General features: G+C 36.6%; 1 protein-coding gene across 1 annotated transcript in view; it reads left to right on the top strand.

Annotated features, from left to right (window-relative positions):
• TRAPPC8 (trafficking protein particle complex subunit 8) overlaps positions 1–21077 on the top strand; it is a 121328-nt gene that overhangs the window by 95024 nt on the left and 5227 nt on the right. Inside the window, exons 27-28 of the mRNA XM_042782627.1 lie at positions 6248–6349; positions 15520–15665. Coding sequence (XP_042638561.1) covers positions 6248–6349; positions 15520–15665 — 248 coding nt within the window. The remainder of the gene's footprint in view (positions 1–6247; positions 6350–15519; positions 15666–21077) is intronic.

Genomic DNA, 21077 nt, shown 5'->3' with positions numbered 1-21077 from the left:
CTGGTTTAAGCTTATTTCTAGTTCACTTTGAAGAATACAAGGTTTTTAATTAATATTTTTAGTTTTTATATTTTTCTTACTCTAGAAATTATTTTCCTGTTAACTTTAACAAGATTACTTACTTGCTCTATCTTCCAGATTATTTGTAGAATGGATCTATAAAACAAGGTACATTCAGGGAGACCTAACCTCTGTTGTCTTTTCCCCCGTTTTTCTTCTCTCTCCCATATGAGCAAATATGTACATATGTTTATATCTTCCTTTTTCTTACACAAACTATAGTATATTATATCCCTTTTTCTGTACCTTACATTTTTCACTTAATATATCCTAGAGATCACTCTTTGATCCTTCTTACTTCTTTTTACAGCTGTTTAGTGGTACAGTGGTTAAGTACCAAGCTGCTAACCAAAAGTTCAGCAGTTTGAACTCCCAGCTACTCTGTGGCAGAAAGATGTGGCACTCTGCTTCTGTAAAGATTTACAGCCTTGGAAACCCTCTGGGCAGTTATACTCTGTCCTATAACGTCACTATGAGTCATAATCGACTTGATGGCAGTGGGTTTGGTTTGGCTTAATATTCTACTATATAAAATTTATTGATGTATGTTTTGGTTATTTCTAATGTTTTGCTATTAGAAATAGTGCTGTCATGTACTTACTGCATTTTTAATAATGACTTTTTTTTTTTAACTTCCTCATGGTGCTGTTACAGCTGATAGAAGCAGGCTGGGTAATTTACAGTTGCCTAATTGCTGTGGAAGCTATTGCTTTTAATGTGATCAAATGCAAATACATTCTTCTTTTTTTAACACACTCAGCTGGGGAAATGGAGTTTTGTTCTCTCCTAACACGCTGATCCAACCTAGACAAATTATTCAGCAATGCTGGAGGGTTAAACTTCAGCAGCTGTTTAGAGCAGGTCCTGAGTAATTTGGTGCTAAGGGAGGTGCACAGATATTCAAAATGCCCCAACTGCACCTTGAACTAACTCCCCTTTAGCACCTGTCACACATACCAGGTCACCACAGTCAGAGTACAAGTCAGTCTTACCCACTGGACTAGTGGTTCTTACCCTTTTCTGGATCACAGAAATCGTTGAGAATCTCACAAAACATTTCCTCTCTCAAAACAGTAATAGGTATTATCAGTTGTTCTCTGTTCCAAGAACTGTCCTAAGTTATTTACACACATGTCCCTTTTAATCTTCTCTAAAACCCAATGAGAAAGGCACTATACCCATTTTACAGATTTGGAAATTGAGGCACAGAGTAGTAAATTATTTGTCCATATAACATACATAAGACTTGCATCCAGGCATACTAACTTCACATTTACATAAACTCTGTTTAGGAACATTCAGTCTCTCTCTCAAACATTCATTGCAATCCCCACAGTGTAACAGCACTCTTCCTGCTTCCTCCCTGTGTGTGCCATTTCCCTTTGCTGTCTTTCCTTTCCCTTTCTGCATTCTTAGCTTTAGATACCTAGGCAAATGCTGTCTTTTGGTCTTATATGGTTGATGGTTCTAATGAGTGCAGACCTTCTTGGTATTATTGTTCACCTTTGCAAAAAGGACATGGAGGTGGCATTTTCTGACTTCGTCCAGCCTCATGAGGGGGAAACAGAGTCACCATCAACAGCCCAAGGCTTCTTTCTATATGGCCAGACATGCTGTCACCGGCCATCCTTTTCACCAATTCGTGACACTGACTGTCCCTCCCATGGTACTCAATACTTCTCTGCTGGGTTTGATAATTTGTTACAATGGCTACACAGAACTCACAGAGAATTATGGGGTTTTTTGGGGAAGTAACACATTACATCTCAGGTTCAGGAACGTGTTCAGGATACAGCTCTTCAATCAGGTCAGTCTCCTCTCTGCTATGCCCTCAGGCATGTCTCTTTGGCCTTTGGGCTCTTGGCCTGGCCTCTGCCCTGCTTAGACAAGTGTTACAAAGCTCTTGTAGCTCTGCCAGTATATACATCTAGGTGCGCCCAACTCTGCCAACAAGCCTCCTGCCAAGGGCACTCAGTTTTCTTGTTCTGTGGGCCGGAAAGCCCACTGCTGTGTCTCATGCGTCTTGGTTCCACTGCTGCAGTCTCTCAGCCCGGCATCTCTCTGCCAGGGAGGTCCAGCACAGTGATCTCAGGTCAGGGGACATGCTTGATGGCAGTGAGATCCCAACCTGTGCCTCAAGGAGGGCTCATTTTAACCCCAGCAGCATAGCAAAACCAACCAATCCTCACATTAGAGCCCCACACACTTTGTCTGCTTGGTCGCACCCCGTAATCTGGTGGAAGTTACAAAGACTTTGGCTAGAAGAACCATACCAGCCTTATAAGCCTCTCTATTGTTTGGCTGAAGGTTGATCCACAAGAGTTGAGTTCAGTTTCTGACTTGAAGGGTACTTTTTTTTATTTTTACTAGGTATGTATAGTATAGACTTCTAGAAATGGAATCTCTGAGTCAGAGGGTAAATGCATAAGTAATTTTGCTAGCTACTAAATACTAAATTCCCCTCGAAAGGGGTTATTCCATTTTGAATTTAATCAGTAATTTATGAGTACATTTTTTCCTTACTGGTAGAGTATGTTTGCAAACTTGTATTTTGTTCATTTGGTATGTCAGAAATAGATTTCATTGTGATTTTATTTATTATTCCTTTGTTAGGAGTAGTCTGAACATCCTTTTATATGTTTAACATCCATTTCCTGCTCCCCCACCATGTTTTTCTCATTTTTCTATCACTTTGTCATTTCCTTACTTTTTAGAAGCACTTTTTATAATAAAGACATTAGCCCTTAGTGTTATAAATTACAAATATTTTCCGAGAATTTTTGTTTTTACTTTGATTGATTTGTGTGTGTGTGTTTCTCTCTCTCTCTCTCTCTCTCTCTCTCTGTGTGTGTGTGTGTACTGTGGTGGTTAACTTTATTACTCTTTTTCTTTATTGTTTTTGAGTTTTTAATTCATGGTTGGAAAACTTTCTTCACTCCCATGTTATAAAGGAATTCAACCATGTTTTTTTCTAGTATTTTTTATAGTTGTTTCTTCTCTTCCTGCATGTCTTTCTTATCCTAAGCTTTATTTTTGTCTTCTTTTTTACATGTAAAATATCTGACCCACTTAGAATTTATCCCAGTGTACAGTGTGGAAGATTGATCTAGTTTTTTTTTTTCAATCATTTTTCTACATGGCTAACAAGTTTTTCTAGCTCAACTCAATTGAGATGCTTCCATTATCATATCCTAATCTTTCATGTGTTCTTAGATCCACTTCTGGGTTTTTCTTCTGTTCCATGGATCTGTTAATTCATAGGCCAGAGCCACACTATTCAATTATAGAGGGAAAGCAAGATTTCAAAAACAATTGTTTTTCAAAAACAATAAAGAAAAAGAGTAATAAAGTTAACCACCACAGTACACATATACACACACACACACACATTTTGTGATTTGTGTGAAAGTTCATAGAGCAAATCAGTTTACCATCCAGCAATTCATACACATTTTCTTTCATGCCATTGATTGCAATTGCCTCAATTTAACATTACCCCTACTTCCTTCCTGTATTTCTCGTTTCCATTCATCCTTTTCTTCTAAACCTTCCTGCGTCCTAAACTTTGTCCTAAACTTTGTCCTTGGGCAAATGCTGCCTCTTTGATCTAGAATGGTTGATTGTTCTAAGAAGTGTGGACCTTCCTAGTGTTATTGTTCACCCTGTAGACCTGTTACTGTTTGGCTGTAAATTGAGCCATGGGGGTTAGTTCAGTTCCAGGTCCAAAAGGACTAAAGACCACAGTCTCGGAGATTCCACAGTCACTATCCTATCAGTAAGCTTTGTCTTTTATATAATTTTGAGCTTTGTTGCACATTTTTTGTTCCACTGTGTTTGGAACCTTTTAATGTGTCCCTTTCAGAGTGGTCAGTAGTGGTAGCAGGGTACCATCTAGTTCTTCTGGTCTCAAGGTTATGGAGGCTGAGGTTCGTGTGGTCCATTAACCCTTTGGAGTAATTTTTTCTGTGTCTTTGGATTTCTTCACTCTTCTTTGCTCCAGACAGGGAGAGACCAATAGTTGTGCCTTTAGATGGTGGCTTGCAAGCTTTTAAAACCCTAGTCTCATGGTACCCAGCTACCACTTGTGAGCCTCTTGGGGGGGGATTGGTGCAGGGGATCCTGGATTGAATGGGAGAACAGTGTGGAACAAAACTCAAAATCATTTTTAAAAAAAGCCCAGGTTTATTGGTCTGATAGAGGCTGGTGATACCCCTGAGACTGTGGCCCATAGTTACCTTTCTGGTCTTGAACTGAATTCACTCCTTTGGCTTCCAGTGAAACAGGCATATGGGGTGAACATTTACATCAAGTAGATATACTCCTTGGAGCTATCAGTTGTGGGAGAACAGAAGGGCAGTGTTTGCGCAGGGAGACAGCTCAAGGTGGGGGGCAGGAGTGCATGGGAAGGAAGGACACAAGGAAGCGGTAACTGTAGGGAGGAAGTGGGAAGAGTTTTCCCTAAAGTCATACTGAACTATAATAGAGAGGAAGTTTTTGTATTTTTAAAAATCTTATATCTTACGTATGTATTATCTATTTAAAAAAAGAAAAGATTCTAAATGAAATAAAGGCTCTTGCTCAAGGATATTCACCTGAACTTTGTGACAGGGTTTTGCTTTTGTGCTGTGTGACACTAGAGTTAGCATGTGACATGCCCATGGTAGGTGATCAACAAATGTTTATTTTAAAATTGATTTATATGTTACAGAATGTTTTAACCACACATTTAAAAAAAAAAATTAAAAGTCAAATTAGCTTTGCATCAGTTCCAAATGGAATGCTATTTATAAGTGCAATTTACTACTTAAGCAAATTGATATTTTCATTGATTATGAAAGATATTTAATGTTTTTAAAAATAAGTTGTTTATTATTATGCTGTTCTGTACTCATTGTTTTGTGCATAGTAGTCTTGATTTGGTGGTGGTGGGGGAGGGATGCTATCTGTGAAAAAATGGCCCTGAACAAAAAACCTATTAGTATTACTGAGCACATGAAGAAAATGATCTAAAATTATGCTGGTCCTTGGCTAGAAAATGGAAGATTCTAGGGTAAAGAATAGAATATTAAGTTTGGTAGCAGCTAGTATGTATGATAGCAGCTCTGGTGGCATAGTGCCTAAGGCATTTGACTGCTAACCAGAAGCAGGTGGTTCAAACTGACCAGCAGTTCCTTGAAAAGAAGGTTGGGCAATCTGCTTCCATAGTAATACTGCCTTGGAGAAACCCAAGGAGGGGTTGCTGTGAGTTGGATCTAATGCAACAGCAGTGAGTTTGGGTTTTTTTTAAGTATGTATGATAAATTTATCTTTGCTCAGTTGAGAAAGTGATTGGTAGATTTTCTTTAGTGAAGGCTCTAGGTAATGCAAAAATGGCCTATTTAGTTAAAGGAAACTTGAAAAGTCATTTGAATTGCAGAGTAAGATGCATAAGAAAGCATGAAACTCTTGTATAAAATAGGATGCAGGAGGAAACTAATTACCTGGACAAACACTTTTGCAGAAAAAAATATCTAGAAAACATTCATAGTGCAATTCATAACCAATGTTAAGAATAAAATTTTTTTCTGATAATTTAAGCTTTTATATTTATGTGAAGTGACACTAACAGTATATCAGAGCCATTTGTAGATTATGTTTTCTTCAGAACAGCAGAAGAAGAGTCATTTGCTGGAACAAGTGTTTTAATATAGATGAAATAAGCTCACTCTGTGGGAAGAAAATGCTGTTTTAAAGTGTACTCATTTGTATTTGAGGTCTGTGAAGATGCAGCATTTTTATTACAGGATTTATGGCTGTACTCACTGATTTTGCCCTACTATTAAACCCTCGACCATTTCAGAAGCAAGACTGTAGGAATAAGAGCTTTTGCATGAATGTTGTCAGTCCAATGAAGAAAAATTTGGCATAATTCTTTTTAACTAGTTTCTTGAGCTCTAGGGAAAATTGGAAAAGATTTCAAGATACATCTCTCTCAGATATCTAGGCCAATTGGATAGTCTGTTGAGGCAAAGCTGGTAGTTCTTTTGATTAAATGAATAAATAAAAGTAGAAAGGCTCACCTACCCATGCATGTTTGTAATTTATAGATATTAGCCATAATATTTTCTGTCTTCCCTCAAGTATTGGGTTGTTTACTCTTTAGGTTATTGCCAAGCAGAGTAGCATTTTTGTGCTTTGTGTTTTACAGGCCTATGTTGTGGAAGACAGTAAACAGCTTATTTTGGAAGGTCAGCATCATGTTATTCTTCGCACTATAGGAAAAGAAGCCTTTTCATATCCTCAGAAACAGGTAATAGCATAGTTTATAGTTTGTTTTTGGGGTTTCCTATGAACTTGTGGGGCTTACTTTTTGTTTGGTTTTTGTGTTTTTTGGAGGGATCTGGATGATACAGGCATTGTGTTGGAATTTGGAGGGGGCATTTGATAGAAGAGTGATTAAAATTAGAAATTAATATAAATTGATTTTAAAATGTCTTAATACCTTTATAAGAGTGTTAAGATGCATTTATGATCTGGGGATTTCCTAAGATACATTCTATAGTGAATCTAGAATTCATAGCTATAAAAAGAATTCATTTGCTTGAGGAAGAGAAGTAAATTCTAGGTGTTTTCTTATGTGTAATACAGTCACAACATTCCAGAACTCCAGGGGGCATATCATAGAATGTAAATGGTAGCCTTTGGAGTTGTGCAGCAGCTGGTAATAGCATTTAATATACTTTCTCGTTTTTCGTAAAACACTATTTCATCTTATAAAAAAATTCTTATAGAATATATGAACAAAATTTAAGCACATTTAGGCCAGTAATTCAGACAGTAACTATGCATTGTGTTTATAGTGTTGTTAGCTGCTGGAGAGTCAGCCCCTGAGTCATGATCACCCCATGTGTATCCCCATGATTGGTTGTGGGTCTGATCATTGTGATCCGAGGGCTTGCATTCTTCCTTTGAGCAGTACATGGCTTGTCCCTTTTTCTTAGCCTGTCTTGGGAAGGAAGGCAGCTCGGCTGAAACCTGTTCAGCAGCATGGCAGCACTCAGGCTTCTGCTGAGAGACAGGTGGTGGCGGTGTGTGAGGTGCATCAGCCAGGAATCGAATTTGATGATGGCTATTCGTTTTCTAGCTTCTCTCCATTGTTTTTGCAAACTTTTTATTTGCTTTTTGCAAGAGTAGTATAAAGAACTCCCTTGTACCTCAGGTTCACTGGTGGTTACCCTTTTGCCATATTTGCTTTATCGTTCTTTTTCTTTCTTTATACATATTGATTTATTTTTTCTTAATCATTCTCAAGACTTACTTTCAAGTAAGTTGCAGACATCCTGCTGCTTTACTACTAAATACAGAGTATTTCTTAAGAACAAAGATAATCTCTTACATGATTATAAGAACTATTACCAAATTCAGGAAATACAGCATTGATGAAATACAGTTACATACAGTCTGTATTCTAATGCCATTAAAAGTCAGAATAAAGTCCCTATAACTGTGTTTGTTTTTTGTTGTCCGGAATTTAGTCCAGGTCATGCATCATATTTAGTTATTATGTCTCTTTATCTTCCTTTAATCTAGGACAATTTCTATGCCTTTCTTTATCATTTATAACATAGACATTTTTTAAGAGTATGGGCCAGTTTGTAGAATAACACCTCTTTGGATTTGTCTTATGTTTCCTCATTATTAATTCAGGTTATACATTTTTGGCAGACATACTACATAAGTGGTGTTACATTCTATTCAGTGTATGATGAAGGCACATATTAATTTATTCTTTATCAGTGACGGGTCATTTGATTAGGAAGTGTCTGTCAGGTTTCTCCACAGTAAAGTTACTGTTTTTCCTTTCATAATAATTGATAAATTGTGGGGATATAATTTGGGACTATGTAAATGTCTGGTTTCTTACCAAACATAGCCACTAATTTAGCATTCATTGATAATTTTATAACTCCAATCAATTTTTATTCTGCTATTTAGTTACATAATGGTAATTTCCCATTAGATATATTGAAGACATCAAATTTAACTCCAACTCTATTGCATATTTTCAAAAAATTACTGTATTTTCTTCTTTGATTAATATAAAAAATTGAGTTTTATTTCCATATTTCATGAACTTTTGAAAATTTGAGGCATTTCAAATGCAAGAGAGCATTTAGAAAATAAAGTAAAGTGATTACTATAAAATTCACTCCTTCATCGTCTTATTTTATATACTGTGTATGACACTACCTTTTTATTTATTTGTTTATCACTTTTGAAACATTTTGTATTCTCTTCACATGATTAATGAAACTTGGTAGATAATAAGCAGTTTCATCATACTGTAAGTGATGGGTTTGGAGTCCAGAGACTTTCTGGATTGATGACCCCACTAAAAATTACTTAAATTTTTGAGCCTCAGATTACTATTGACTTGTAAAATAGGGTGATTACATTTTGTTTCTCTTGTCAAGTTATCATAAAGTAGAAGTCAGTACTTACTGTGAAACTATTATATAAATTGTCCAAACCAAACGAAACTCACTGCCGTCAAGTCAGTTCAACTCATAGTGACCCCTCTTTGGGTTTCCAAGGCGGTATTTCTCCGGAAGTAGATTGCCCAGTCTCCCTTCCGAGGAGTGGCTGGTGGGTTTGAACCTCCCAGACTTTAAAAATACTTGTTGTTACTCTTAATCTGGTTGAGAGAGGAAAACTTACAAATAATTTCTCAGTAAATTTGCTTCAGATTTTTGATAGCCTTTTATAGTTCATGTGTTTTCTTCCTGGTAGATGGTACTGAGAAACTTAATCAGCATTATTTCAAAATCCCAAATAATAGCTTGTCTTCTGTGGTGACTAGAATGTTTAAACAGTAATACGTTTTGGAACTTTTTATTAAAGTATAACACAAATACAAAAAAATGTATAGCTCACTCAGTTTTCACAAGTTGAAGAAAACTCTGGCCTAACTAGCACACAGACATAGGGGAGAACCATCTTCTCAGTTCTCCTCCTGCTTGTTTTAATCACACATCTACGCCCTCTATAGTAAATTTCTAGCCGTTTCTCTCTAACTTAGGATATTATGTAAATAAAAAGCAAAACTGCTTTTAAGAATTTTATATATATGGACTCATACTTTGTTTACTTTTTCTGGCTTCATTCAACATTCATGCTTGTGAGATTGATTCATTTTATCTTTGTACTTGTAATTCATTCACTTGCAGACAAAATTTAAACTTAAAACTTACCTACCGTTGTCTAATGAAAGGAAGCAGGACTCCTAGAGAAATAGTTGATTCCAGAGCTCAGACAAAGGGGAAATGCCAGGTGAACTGTGGTGCCAGAATGTACAGAAGTACCCTAAACTTGATATTGAATTTTTGTGCTTTTTATACGTTACAAAGTTATTTTTGTTCTCTTTTAATCTTCATAAATTTCTATGAGCAAGGAGGTAGAATTATTCTCAGTTTATAAATGGGGCTCCATGGAATAAGTAGAGCTATATTATTTCATGAAAGTTTTCATTTTTAAAATTATCTGAAAGAAAATAGAGGTCTGTTAAATCAAATGTTTCTAATTTATTAGTTTACACATCGTTTCGTCCCTCTCTTAGGGAAGCTTACTTGTTGGGAGTTAAATTTATCTTACTTTATTTACTAATTTACTACAAGCTCTTGGGACAGTGCCTGGTACGTAATAAGTATGTGGTAATTAGCAAATGAATTACTAAAGAATGCTGTACTAAATTCACTTTATTATTTTAAAAAACCAAAACTGTGTTAACTAGACATGAGTTGCCCAGTAATGCTAATGTTTGCACACAAACAGATAATACACAATAAACTTTAAAGTTGATAGTTTCAGCATTGCACATCCATAACCAGCATGTATTTCAATTTTTATTTTGCCTTATAAATGATAAATATAAGGAATGTTATATAAAAAATTATTTTTACCAATATGACAACAAATCTACTTCCTTCAGCAAATACTTTATTCATGAAACTTAAATATGTGTCATTTATACTTACCGGAGCCCTAGAGGATGGCTTCAGGCCTAAGGCAGTTGCCCGCGAAGCACAAGGCTGGTGGTTCAAACCCACCAGCCACTCTGTGCTGCGTAGACCTGGCTGTCTCTTTTTCTACTTGGCCCTCCTTGGGAACTCAAGGAGGGCTCACTAGGAGTCCGATGCAGTCAGTTGGGAGGTGTGGTTTTGGGAGCTCTGGTAGCATAGTGCCTGAGGCACTTGACTGCTAATCAGAAGGCTAGCAGTTCAAACCTACCAGCCACTCCTCAGAAGGAATGTTGGGCAATCTACTTCCGTAGTGATACTGCCTCGGAAGGCCAAGGAGCGGTTGCTGTGAGTTGGGGTGACTCGGCACATAACAACAACAACAACAATACTTCCCAAACTCAATTCTTATTCCCAGATATGCTTATGTTTTGCAGTTATTGCATATTACATAAACTGTAAACTTGCACATACTGGTAAATTTTAATAAAAATATAAAAGGGAGGATTATTTCATAAGCTACAGGTTTAGTTAAATGAGAGTTCTAATTTTTTTTATTAATTCTTTTTTTAATATGGGACTGTTAATAATTTGATCATATTGCAGATTAATATAGTTACTAATTTTTAAATGTTTTAAAAATATACTTCCTTAAGTACCTGTAAAAGAAAATCTTAAGGTATTATTACTTTTTCTCTTACAGTGCTTTACTTGAAATTTCTCATTGCAGTGAATGTATGTTAACACACAACTTTTTTATTTAAAAGGCTTCATTCAAATTTAATAAAGCTACATAATAGATCAGGACCTCTGGTGTCATGGTGCCTAAGGCTGGCATATGGAAGGACATAAAGCACTTCCACCTTGTCTTAAAATAATTAAATTTAACCTGAAGGAAAATGAAAGTGTAGCTAAAGAAAGAAACTCTTATGATACAAGGGGAGTTGTTCAGCTATGAAATCACAGCAAAAAAAGAAAAGACATTGCCAGTAGTCACCCAGACATTGTCCTTGGATAAGTGTACTCTGCTCACATACTTAAGTGTTTGGTCTCCCAGGCAGTTACATCCCTGTAGAGTGTAGTATCAGAGCCTGATACTTTTCAACATTTATATTATATGACTAATCCCCCTTGTCTGATTTTAAGCAGTCTTCTGATACTTTGATTTCCTGAGCAGCCTACCAACAGAAAAACTATGCATATTCATCAGGTTGTTAAGAAGCTGTATTTATCATTATAAATTATTCTGTTGACAGTGTAACTTTATACATATATCTGAATGAACTGTGTTAGAGTGATTTAATAACTCTGAGAAATTAATGAGATTAGTTACCTGAGTCTGTAAGCCTGAGTGATAAACCCTAGAAAAGGGTAGAGTCACCAAAGTAAATATTATATTATGAGGACCTCATGGAATGCAGGCAGCTAGCGCATCCATGTTGTTTTTAGGTGTCATTGGGTCAGCTCCAACTCATAGTGAACACTGTGTACAATAGAACAAAACTTTGCTTGGTCCTGTGCCATCCTCACAATTGTTGCTATGCTGGAGTCCATTGTTGCAGCCACTGTGTCAGTCCATCTCACTGAGGATGGTCTTCTTTTTTGCTGACCCTCTCCTTTATTAAGCATGATATCCTTCTCCAGGGAATGGTCCCTCCTGATAACATGACAAAGTAGGAGAGACTTCTAAGGAACATTCTAGCAGTACTTTCTTCCGTGACAGATTTGTTCATTCTTCTGACAGTCCATGGTATTTTCAGTATTTTTGGCCAACATCACAACTCTCTTTTGGTCTTCCTCATTTCACTCTCTGACTTTCACATGCATAATAGTCAAGTGAAAATACCATGGCTTAGGTCAGGCATACCTTAGTATTAGAGAGTGGTGGCCATCCAGCTTAGGTGTAGAATACCATTGCTTATATACTAAGAGTACACTCTCATATGAATCTCTAACTGACCAGTCACCATCTGTTTAATGTCTGAAATATATTATGCAAATACATTTTTGTTACATTCAGCTACAGAAGTTTCTCATTTACCTGGTGCTAGGAGGAAGTAAAGTTATCCACAGAAGTACATAATAATATGTACCACTTTTTGAGTGGTATTTTCACATAGAATTGCATTTGCATATAGCCTCTACCACTTTAAAAACGCTTTTAACCTCTCTGAGTTTTCCTCAACTATAAAGTGCAAATACTTCTGCCTACCTCACAAATGTAAAGGCCATTATATTTTATCTTCTTATGGTCCCTATTTAACCTACAGCTATTCTTTCTTACATATTCTTGTTTGTAGTCTCTGTTTGTATCTTTTATTTATTTTTTAAAAACAAAAATAGTAATTCTTAGTCCAAGAAAAAAGGCTGAAATAGATGAATGGGTAAAAAGCAAGTTCTTTCTTCTTCTCCTCTTTCTGGGCCACTTTTTGGAATTACCCACTGTCAGGTTACTCATCTCTTTTTCAAGAAATGTTTTGTGCTTATGCAAATAAAACATGGAAATACGTGTATTTTAACTTTAGTATTCAAGTTTATTTGATCACTTAACAGTATTTTGGATCAATTTCGGTACTGTTGTACATCATACTAGTTTGAAATGCCTTTCTTTTTACATATTTTGTGGGATAGATTTCTAGAAATGAAATTGCTAGCCTATATTATTATATACATGTCTATTACCGCTTATTGGGTATAACTCTTTCGTGTGTTTTATTTTTCTTTGTTTTGCCAGTAGCACTGAGATACTGTAATATGGTTAATTTGTTACTTTATTTGTCAGTGAATGAATCTGAAGCCTCACCGTTGGAACCAATACTACAATTATTATTTTATTTCTAGCAAATTTTTGTATCTGTGCATATCAAAGGTTAGCACATTTTACTGTAAGAAGATTGTAAATATTTTAATTTTTGTGGGTTAGTTTCTGCCACAGTTACTCAACTCTGTCTTTGGGTCTAAAAGTGGTTAATAGGATGTAAACAAATAGATTTAGCTGTGTTTTAATAAAACTTTATTTACAAAAACAGAGGGCAGGCTGGATTTGTCCCATGGGGTATAGCTTGTAAATCTCTGGGATAGATAAAAATAAAACTACATTTTAGCAGGAAATTCAGAAAAAAATTCTCCTGGATGGTGAAGGAGAATGGAAGAAAAATAACTAAGAAAGAAAATAATGGTAATAGAAATAGGACATTATTCTCTAGTTCCATTTAAAGGAGAAAGATTAATAATTTTTAAAATTCTTACAATGTGCCTGATACTGATTATATTAAGATTTTTGCATACATGTTAACCTTCAACTAATAGAGTTGAAGCATTATATTCTATAAAATACAGCAAACTATTTTTAAAATGCAATTTTAGGGCAATTTTAGATCTTCACTATTAAAAGATTCTATACCCTAAGACCTAAACAATTTTAGCCGATGATAACCTCACAACCTTTTGAAATTATTGTTCTGAATCGCTTTTTACATATCAAGAAATGAAGTCTTTAAAGTGACTTACTCAGTTTAGACTAATATATGAAGTTGGTTGGAATTCAAGTCACACTTCAGCATGTATTAAGTGGGGAATGAATAAAAAGATTTTAGATACTGATTTCTTCATCCTAGGTTATATTAAAAATGATAACAGCTGTTATTTTAAATCACAGCAGACAAAAGTACTTTTGTGTGTGTGTGTGTGATTTGGGTGCAAGTTTACAGAGCAAATTCACTTTCCATACAGCAGTTCACACACATGTTGTCTCATGACATTGACTACAATTTACCACAATGCAACAGCTCCCCTCCCACTTCATCCTGAGATAGGACCTCTTCCCTGTGTCCATCCCTCCATGCATTCCTGCCCCCTGAACTGTCTCCCTGTGCATAAACAGCCCTTCTTTCTCCCATGATTGTTCTCTCCAAGGAGTGTACCTCCCTAATTTAAATGTTCAGCTCATATGCCGATCTTTTGTTTGGCTGGAAGCCACAGGTGTGGGTTCAGTTCCAGACCTGAAGGACAGCTAGGGACCATAGTCTCAGTGGTTCCACCAGGCTCTATCAGACCCGTTTTTTTTTACCTCCAAATTATTTTGAGTTTTGTTCCACATTGTTTTCCCTCTCTATCCAGGATCTCCGCCATAGATCCCCCTCCATGGTAGCTGGGCACCATCTAGTTCTTCTGGTCTCATAGTCGTATAGGCTGAGGATCACATAGTGTACCGGTCACAAGGACTAATTGTTTCCATGAACCTTTGGTTTTCTTCATTCTTCTTTGCTCTGGATAAGGAGAGACCCATCGTTGCATCTAGATGGCTGCTTGCAAGCTTTTAAGATCCCAGTCGCTACTTGCCAAAGTAGAAGGTGGAAAAGTGTTTTGTATAGTATGTTATGCCAATTAAGCTTGATGTCCCCTGTGACTGTGGTCCCGAGCCCAGAAGTTCAACTATTCGCTCCCTCTGGGTAGCTGGCTCTGACCAGGAAGTGACTACAAACTTGTCCCTTGTCAGCTTTACTATACCCCTGGAAATTCTTACAGAACATATAAATACACTTGTAGAACCATTGTCTGCCAATCCTATACATGGTCTTGTGTACACTCCCTGCTGCATAGACATACCTAATAGTTCAGGCTGCCCACCCATCTATCTACCCATATACCCGTGTTTGCCTTCACTGACAACACAGTCAGTGTATGTGCAAAAGGGTTCATCTTTGTTGTATGCACCTCCCATGTACCTCTCTATGTCTTCCTCTTCTTCAGTGCCACCATGTTCATCCCTCATATTTGGTACATTGCCCTTCTCTTCACCCAAATCAGTACTTATCTCTACCTGTCTGATAGTGTTCCCTCCCCTCCCCTCCCACCCCTGGCACCAACAAAGAAAATTTCTTTCCATATATAAACCATTCCTTGACTTTTACAATAACGGACTAATACAATATTTGTCCTTCTATGATTGACTTATTTCACTCAGCATAATGTCCTCCAAGTTGATTTATGTTATGTGGTGTTTTGCAGATTCCACATTATTCTTTAGCATTGCATAGTATTCCATAGTGTGTATATACTATAGTTTGGTTATCCATTCCTCAGTTGATGGACACCTAGGTTGTTTCTGTCTTTTGGGTATTATAAATAGTGCTGCGATGAACATGGGTGTGCATATGTCTCTTCTTGTCATGGCTCTCACTTCTTTAGGATATACACCTAGTAATGGGATGGCTGGGTCAAATGGTATTTCTAATTCCAACTCTTTAAGGAATCTCCATACTGTTTTCCACAGTGGTTGTACCATTTTACAGTCCCACCAGTAGTGTAGGAGAGTCCTAATCTCTCCGTGTCCTCAGACAAAAGTATTTTTATGCTTGATATTTCTCTCTACTGGTTTTAGCTTCTTTTGTTTGTATATGCTATAATTTTTTTTTAATAAGCCAATGATTTATTGTAGTAAATATTCCTTTTCTTTTCTCAGGAACCACCAGAAATGGAACTATTAAAATTTGTCAGACCAGAAAACACTATAGTTTCTACAAGACCATCAATAGAGCAGCTTTCTAGTCTCATTAAAACGAGTCTTCACTATCCAGAATCATATAATCATCCTTTTCATCTAAAAAGGTTTGACATTTATTTAAAAAATTTTTCTACAACACAAACACACACACATTTATTTATTTAATTTTGCTATTGCATTAACTCAAATATTGAAGAAGAAATTTAGAATAATATTGATTCTATAAGAATTACTCTTAAGTAATTTACCTCTGCTGTAATTACTATATGTTACAGAAGTAATTAAAGATAGATTATTGCCCAGCCACCACTATGATAAATTTCCTCTTAACGAGCAGGTTTGTTGTTAAGGCAAAAATAGGGGAAAAGGATATCGTTTTTGTTTTAGACACAGAAATTAAATTTAAGACATGCTGCAATATTGACTCATTTTAATAGTTCAAATTTAGGTAACATCATTTACTTAAGATTTATATAAGTGCTAAGAAAAGTTTTTGCAGAATAATATCTTGGTAAATAGTGTAAACATATAAAGTTCTGAAAATAAAAAAAATCCTAGATCAGATAAGAGCTTAAGAGATTGTAGGTTTGCAGAAATAAGAAGAGATGGAGAGAAGCCTTTTAGAGCTGTAAAATTGGGAATTGCCAAGCTATAAGTGATAACTGAAGGTGTGATTTTTTGTAAAATCACCCCGCCTAGGTGTGGGGATGGGGTTGAATGGAACAAACAGAGAATGTTGACCTGCGGAGCAATCACATCTGAGAGATGAGCTAAGGAAAAAGGAGCCCATGAAGATTAATTGAGAAGGAGTGGTCAAAGAATTAGGAAGAACAGACCATTAAGGAGAAAGTGGTATCTCAGAGGTTGAGTGAGAACAATTCAAGGAGTAAGAAGTACTTCACAGTTTAAAGGTCTACCGAAAGGTCAAATATTAAATGCACATAGAAGTTGTTCATCAGATCTGAAAGTAAGAAGGTTGTTCATGGTTTTAGAGAAGAATCACTAGCAAGCGAGGATGGCAGATTGTGGGAAGAGTGGGAGGTAAGTAAGTAAAGACAGTAATGTAGAGCACCCTTTCAAGAAGCTGGGCTATGAGCAGGGAAAATCTGTTTTGTTGTTATCATTATTTTTTAAACTAGAGTCAGAATCAACTTGATAACAGTGGGTTTGGATATGGTGAGCATGTTTATGATCCTGAAGGAAATGATGTAATAAAGGGAGAGTAACAGAATTCTTGGGAGCTCTGGTAGCATAGTGGCTAAGACACTTGCCTGCTAACCAGATGGCTGGCGGTTCAAACCCACCAGCCACTCCTCGGAAGGAAGGTTGGGCAATCCTACTTCCGTAGTGATACTGCCTCGGAAACCCAAGGAGGGGTCGCTATGAGTCGGGGCTGACTCGACGGCACATAACAACAACAACAACAACAGAATTCTTAATATGTGGGAAGGTATACACAGGAAAGAACAGAAGATAGGGTTAACACTGGACTGAAGAAGGGATCACCTTCCTGTTGAAATAGGGAAAGAAAAAAGTACAGAGCCTTCATATTTTGGGGGTTTGTGTAGGAGCAAGGTTAACTATTTAATTTAGGAGATAAGATCATAAAAGTAGAGAATTTTTTTTAAAAAATGAAATTTTAGGAGTTCTGGTGGTGTAGTGCCTAAGGCATTTAACTGCTAACCAGAAGGCTGGTAGTTCAAACCCACCAGCCACTCCTCAGAAGGAAGACTAGGCAATCTACTTCCATAGAAATACCACCTCAGAAACCCAGGGAGGGGTTGCTATGAGTTGTAATCAACTGCAGTGAGTTTGGTTTTTTTCTTTTTTGGTTTACTGAGAGGATGAATAACAGCCAACCAAGGATGCACAAAGTGATGGTAAAATTAATACCTCTATAGACACTTAAGATAAAAAATATTTTTAAAGTAACTTTAAAGGAGTCCTAGTGGCATAGTCATTAAGCATTTGGCTGCTAAGCGAAAGGTCAGCAATTCAAAACTACCAGCTGCTCTGTGGGAGGAAGATGTGGCAGACTGTTTCCATAAAGATTAAAGCCTTGGAAACCTTGTGGGGCAGTTCTTTTCTGTCCAACAGGATCTCTAAAAGCAGAATTGACTCAACAGCAACAGGTTTCGTAAATGAGGTTAATCATTTTTAAGCCATATTCACTGTGAAATGTAATATACAGAAAAGTGCACAAAAAACAAAAATGTCTGGCTACAGTGATTTTTCACAAAGCTAACACCCAAATCATTACCCTGTTCAATAAATACAATATTACTAGCGTCTTAGAGGCTTACTTTTACTCCCTCCTAGTCACTACCCTGTAATCACCACTTTGCTTCTTGTTATATATAATTTGTCCAATTAAGTATGCCTCTCTAAACTCTATATTTTGTGTTTTTAGAACTTTATTATATAAATGGAATTATACAGATTATATTCTTCTGTTCAACTTTCATTCAGTATTTCTTTGATAGTTTTCCATTGCATGAAACTGTAGAATTTTCATTGCCATCTGAATATATATGAAAATGCTATAATTATTTTATCCACTCTACTGTTGATGGACTTTTGGTTTTTGTTCAGTTTTGAACTCTTTCAGTTCTGCAACTATGAATATTCTTGTATTCACCTCCTGGTCAATGTGTACTTGCCTTTTTGTTTTATTTTTGTGTATTTGCCTAGGAATTAATAAGCAAAGTGTATTTTACCAATTTACACATCCCACCAACAGTATGCAACACTGGCAGCACTCACTCATCTATGCCAAGAAACTTGGAAGACAGCAACCTGGCCAACCAACTGCCCATTCCATAGAGAGGTGATTCAATGCAGAAATTATCAAATAATATCATTAATATCACAGATAAGTAAATTTTTGTTTAAGATAATTAAAAAATGGTTGCAGCAGTACATTGACAGGGAGCTGACAGAATTTCAGGCCGGATTCAGAAGAGAACATGGAATGAGTGATATCATTGCTGATGTTAGATGGATCTTGGTTGAAAGCATAGTATACTAGAAAGATGTTTACCTGTGTTTTATTGACTTTGCAAAGGCATTCAATTGTGTGGATCGTAACAAGTTGTGGAAAATATTGTGAAGAATGGAAATTCTAGAACACTTGATAGTACTCACATGGAACTTGTCCATAGATTAAGAGGCAGTCATTTGAACAGAACAAGGAGATACTGCATGGTTTAAAATCAGGAAAGATGTGCCTCAGGGTTATATCCATACTTATTCAAATGCTCAGTAAGTGATCTGAGAAGCTGGACTATATGAAGAAGTATGCAGAATTCAGGATTGGAGGAAGACTCATTAATAGTCTGTAATATTCAGATGATACAACCTTGCTTGCTAAAAGCATAGAGGACTTAAAATACTTACTAATGAAGGTCAAAGACTATTGCCTTCAGTGTGGATTACACCTCAACATAAAGAAAATAAAAACCCTCACAACTGACCAATAAGCAACATCATAATAAATGAAGAAGAGTTTGAAGTAGTCAAGGATTTCATCTTATTGGATCCACAATCAACACCCATGAAAGCAGCAGTCAGAAAATCTAACGATGTATTGCATTGGGCACATCTGCAAAGATGTCACTTTAAGGACTAAAGCATACTTGATCCAAGCCATGGCGTTTTCAGTCTTCTCATACGCATATGAAAGCTGGACAACAAATAAAACCACCAAACCAAACTCACTGCTGTGGAGTCAGATTCGACTCATAGTGAACCCTCCTTGGGTTTCTGAGGCAGTATCACTGTGGAAGTAGATTGCCCAACCTTCCTTCCGAGGAGTAGCTGGTGGGTTTGAACCGCGAGCCTTCTGGTTAGCAGTCAGATGCCTTAGGCACTATGCCACCAGAGCTCCCAGGGAAAACTGAAGAATAGCTCATGCATTTGAATTGTGGTATTGGCAAAGAATGTTGAATGTACCATGTGCTGCCAGAAGAACAAACACGCCTATCTAGGAAGACGTATGGACAGAATGCACCACAGAAGCAAGGATGGCGAGATTTTGTCTGTGTACTTGGACATACCATCAGGAGAGACCAGTTCCTGAAGAAGGATGTCATGCTCGTTAAAGTAGAGAGTCAGCAAGACAAAGGAGGACCTTCAGTGAGGTGGATTAACACATGCAACAGTGAGCTCACATACAGCAATGATTGGGAGGATGGTATGAGGTCAGGCAGTATTATGTTCTGTTGTACTTAGGGCTGCTACAAATCAGAACCAGCTTGACAGCACCTAACAACAACAATGTGTGTGTGTGTGTGTATATACATGTATATATACATACATATGTGTGTATATATATGTGTATGTATATGTGTGTGTGTGTATATATCCCTCTGCTCTAACCTTCACCACCACTTCCTGTTGTCACATTTTAAAAAACTTAGTCATTTAGGTTGCTGTTTAAATAATTTTGGTGTTAAATCTTTGTCATGGTCTTAATGTTGTCCAGTTCTTACCATGTGTGCCTTTGACTCATACAGATGCATACTGAGGTCATGTAGAGAAATGTTAGGAATGCACATGTTTCACTCGTGCCTCCAGAGAATCTGATTTAATTGGCGTGGGGTGGGGGCTAGGCATCAGATTATCTAAAGCTCTCTAACGTGCAGCCAAAGCTGAAAAAACTTGATCCCTTTGAACCTATTTGTCTTCATACATTTCATGCAGATTTTTATTCCATGGTGCTTACATTTTAATCCATTGTTCTGCTTTGTCCCTGTTTGTCAAACCTGTCTTACTTTAGTATTTCCTGAATAGTTTCATGCTGTTTTTCTTTTTTTTTCCATGCATTTTATTGAAATATAATTTATGTACAGTGAAATACACAAAACTTAAGTGACATGGGTCAGTGGTTTTTTTTTTTTTTTTTTTGCAGTGTTCCCTCCCCTCCCCTCCCACACCTGTCAACCAACAAAGAAAGTTTCCCTCCATATACAAACCTTTCCTTGACCCTCCACAATAATGAACTAATACTATATTTGTCCTTCTGTAATTGGTTTATTTCACTAAGCATAATGTCCTCCAAGTTCATCCATATTATGTGGTATTTTGCAGACTCTACATTATTCTTTAGTGCTGCATAGCATTCCATTTTGTGTATATACCATAGTTTGGTCATCTACCTTTCTGCTGTAAATCTTAGAGATAAGTTCCTTGCCAGATATGTAATTATCAGCAAATATGAATTTGTTGCTGTTATTTTTGTTATGTGCTTTTTTTGATGTCGATTTCTTTGTTCCATATAATTTTCTATGCTGAGCTCATTTTGTTTATGAATCATGTTATCACTTCCTTCATTGCTATTGTTTTTGTATTTACTGGATATTTATGCTGGTCCTCTTTTTTGTTGTGAAGGTTTATCATTTTTCTTTGAAGTTACCCTGTGATTTATAGTTTTCTTTCCACGTTTGGAACAATCTGTTCTATCTTGTAGTTGTCTTGACTTCCCTACCATCTAGAAGTTCTGTAACAACACAGTTTTT

Source organism: Orycteropus afer, unplaced genomic scaffold (assembly GCF_000298275.1).
Source record: "Orycteropus afer afer isolate SDZICR_OR568_19922 unplaced genomic scaffold, OryAfe1.0 scaffold00394, whole genome shotgun sequence".
NCBI classification, from domain to species: Eukaryota; Metazoa; Chordata; class Mammalia; order Tubulidentata; family Orycteropodidae; genus Orycteropus; species Orycteropus afer.
The sequence above is the reverse complement of the archived record's forward strand: the minus strand, read 5'-3'. Positions and strand labels throughout refer to the sequence as shown.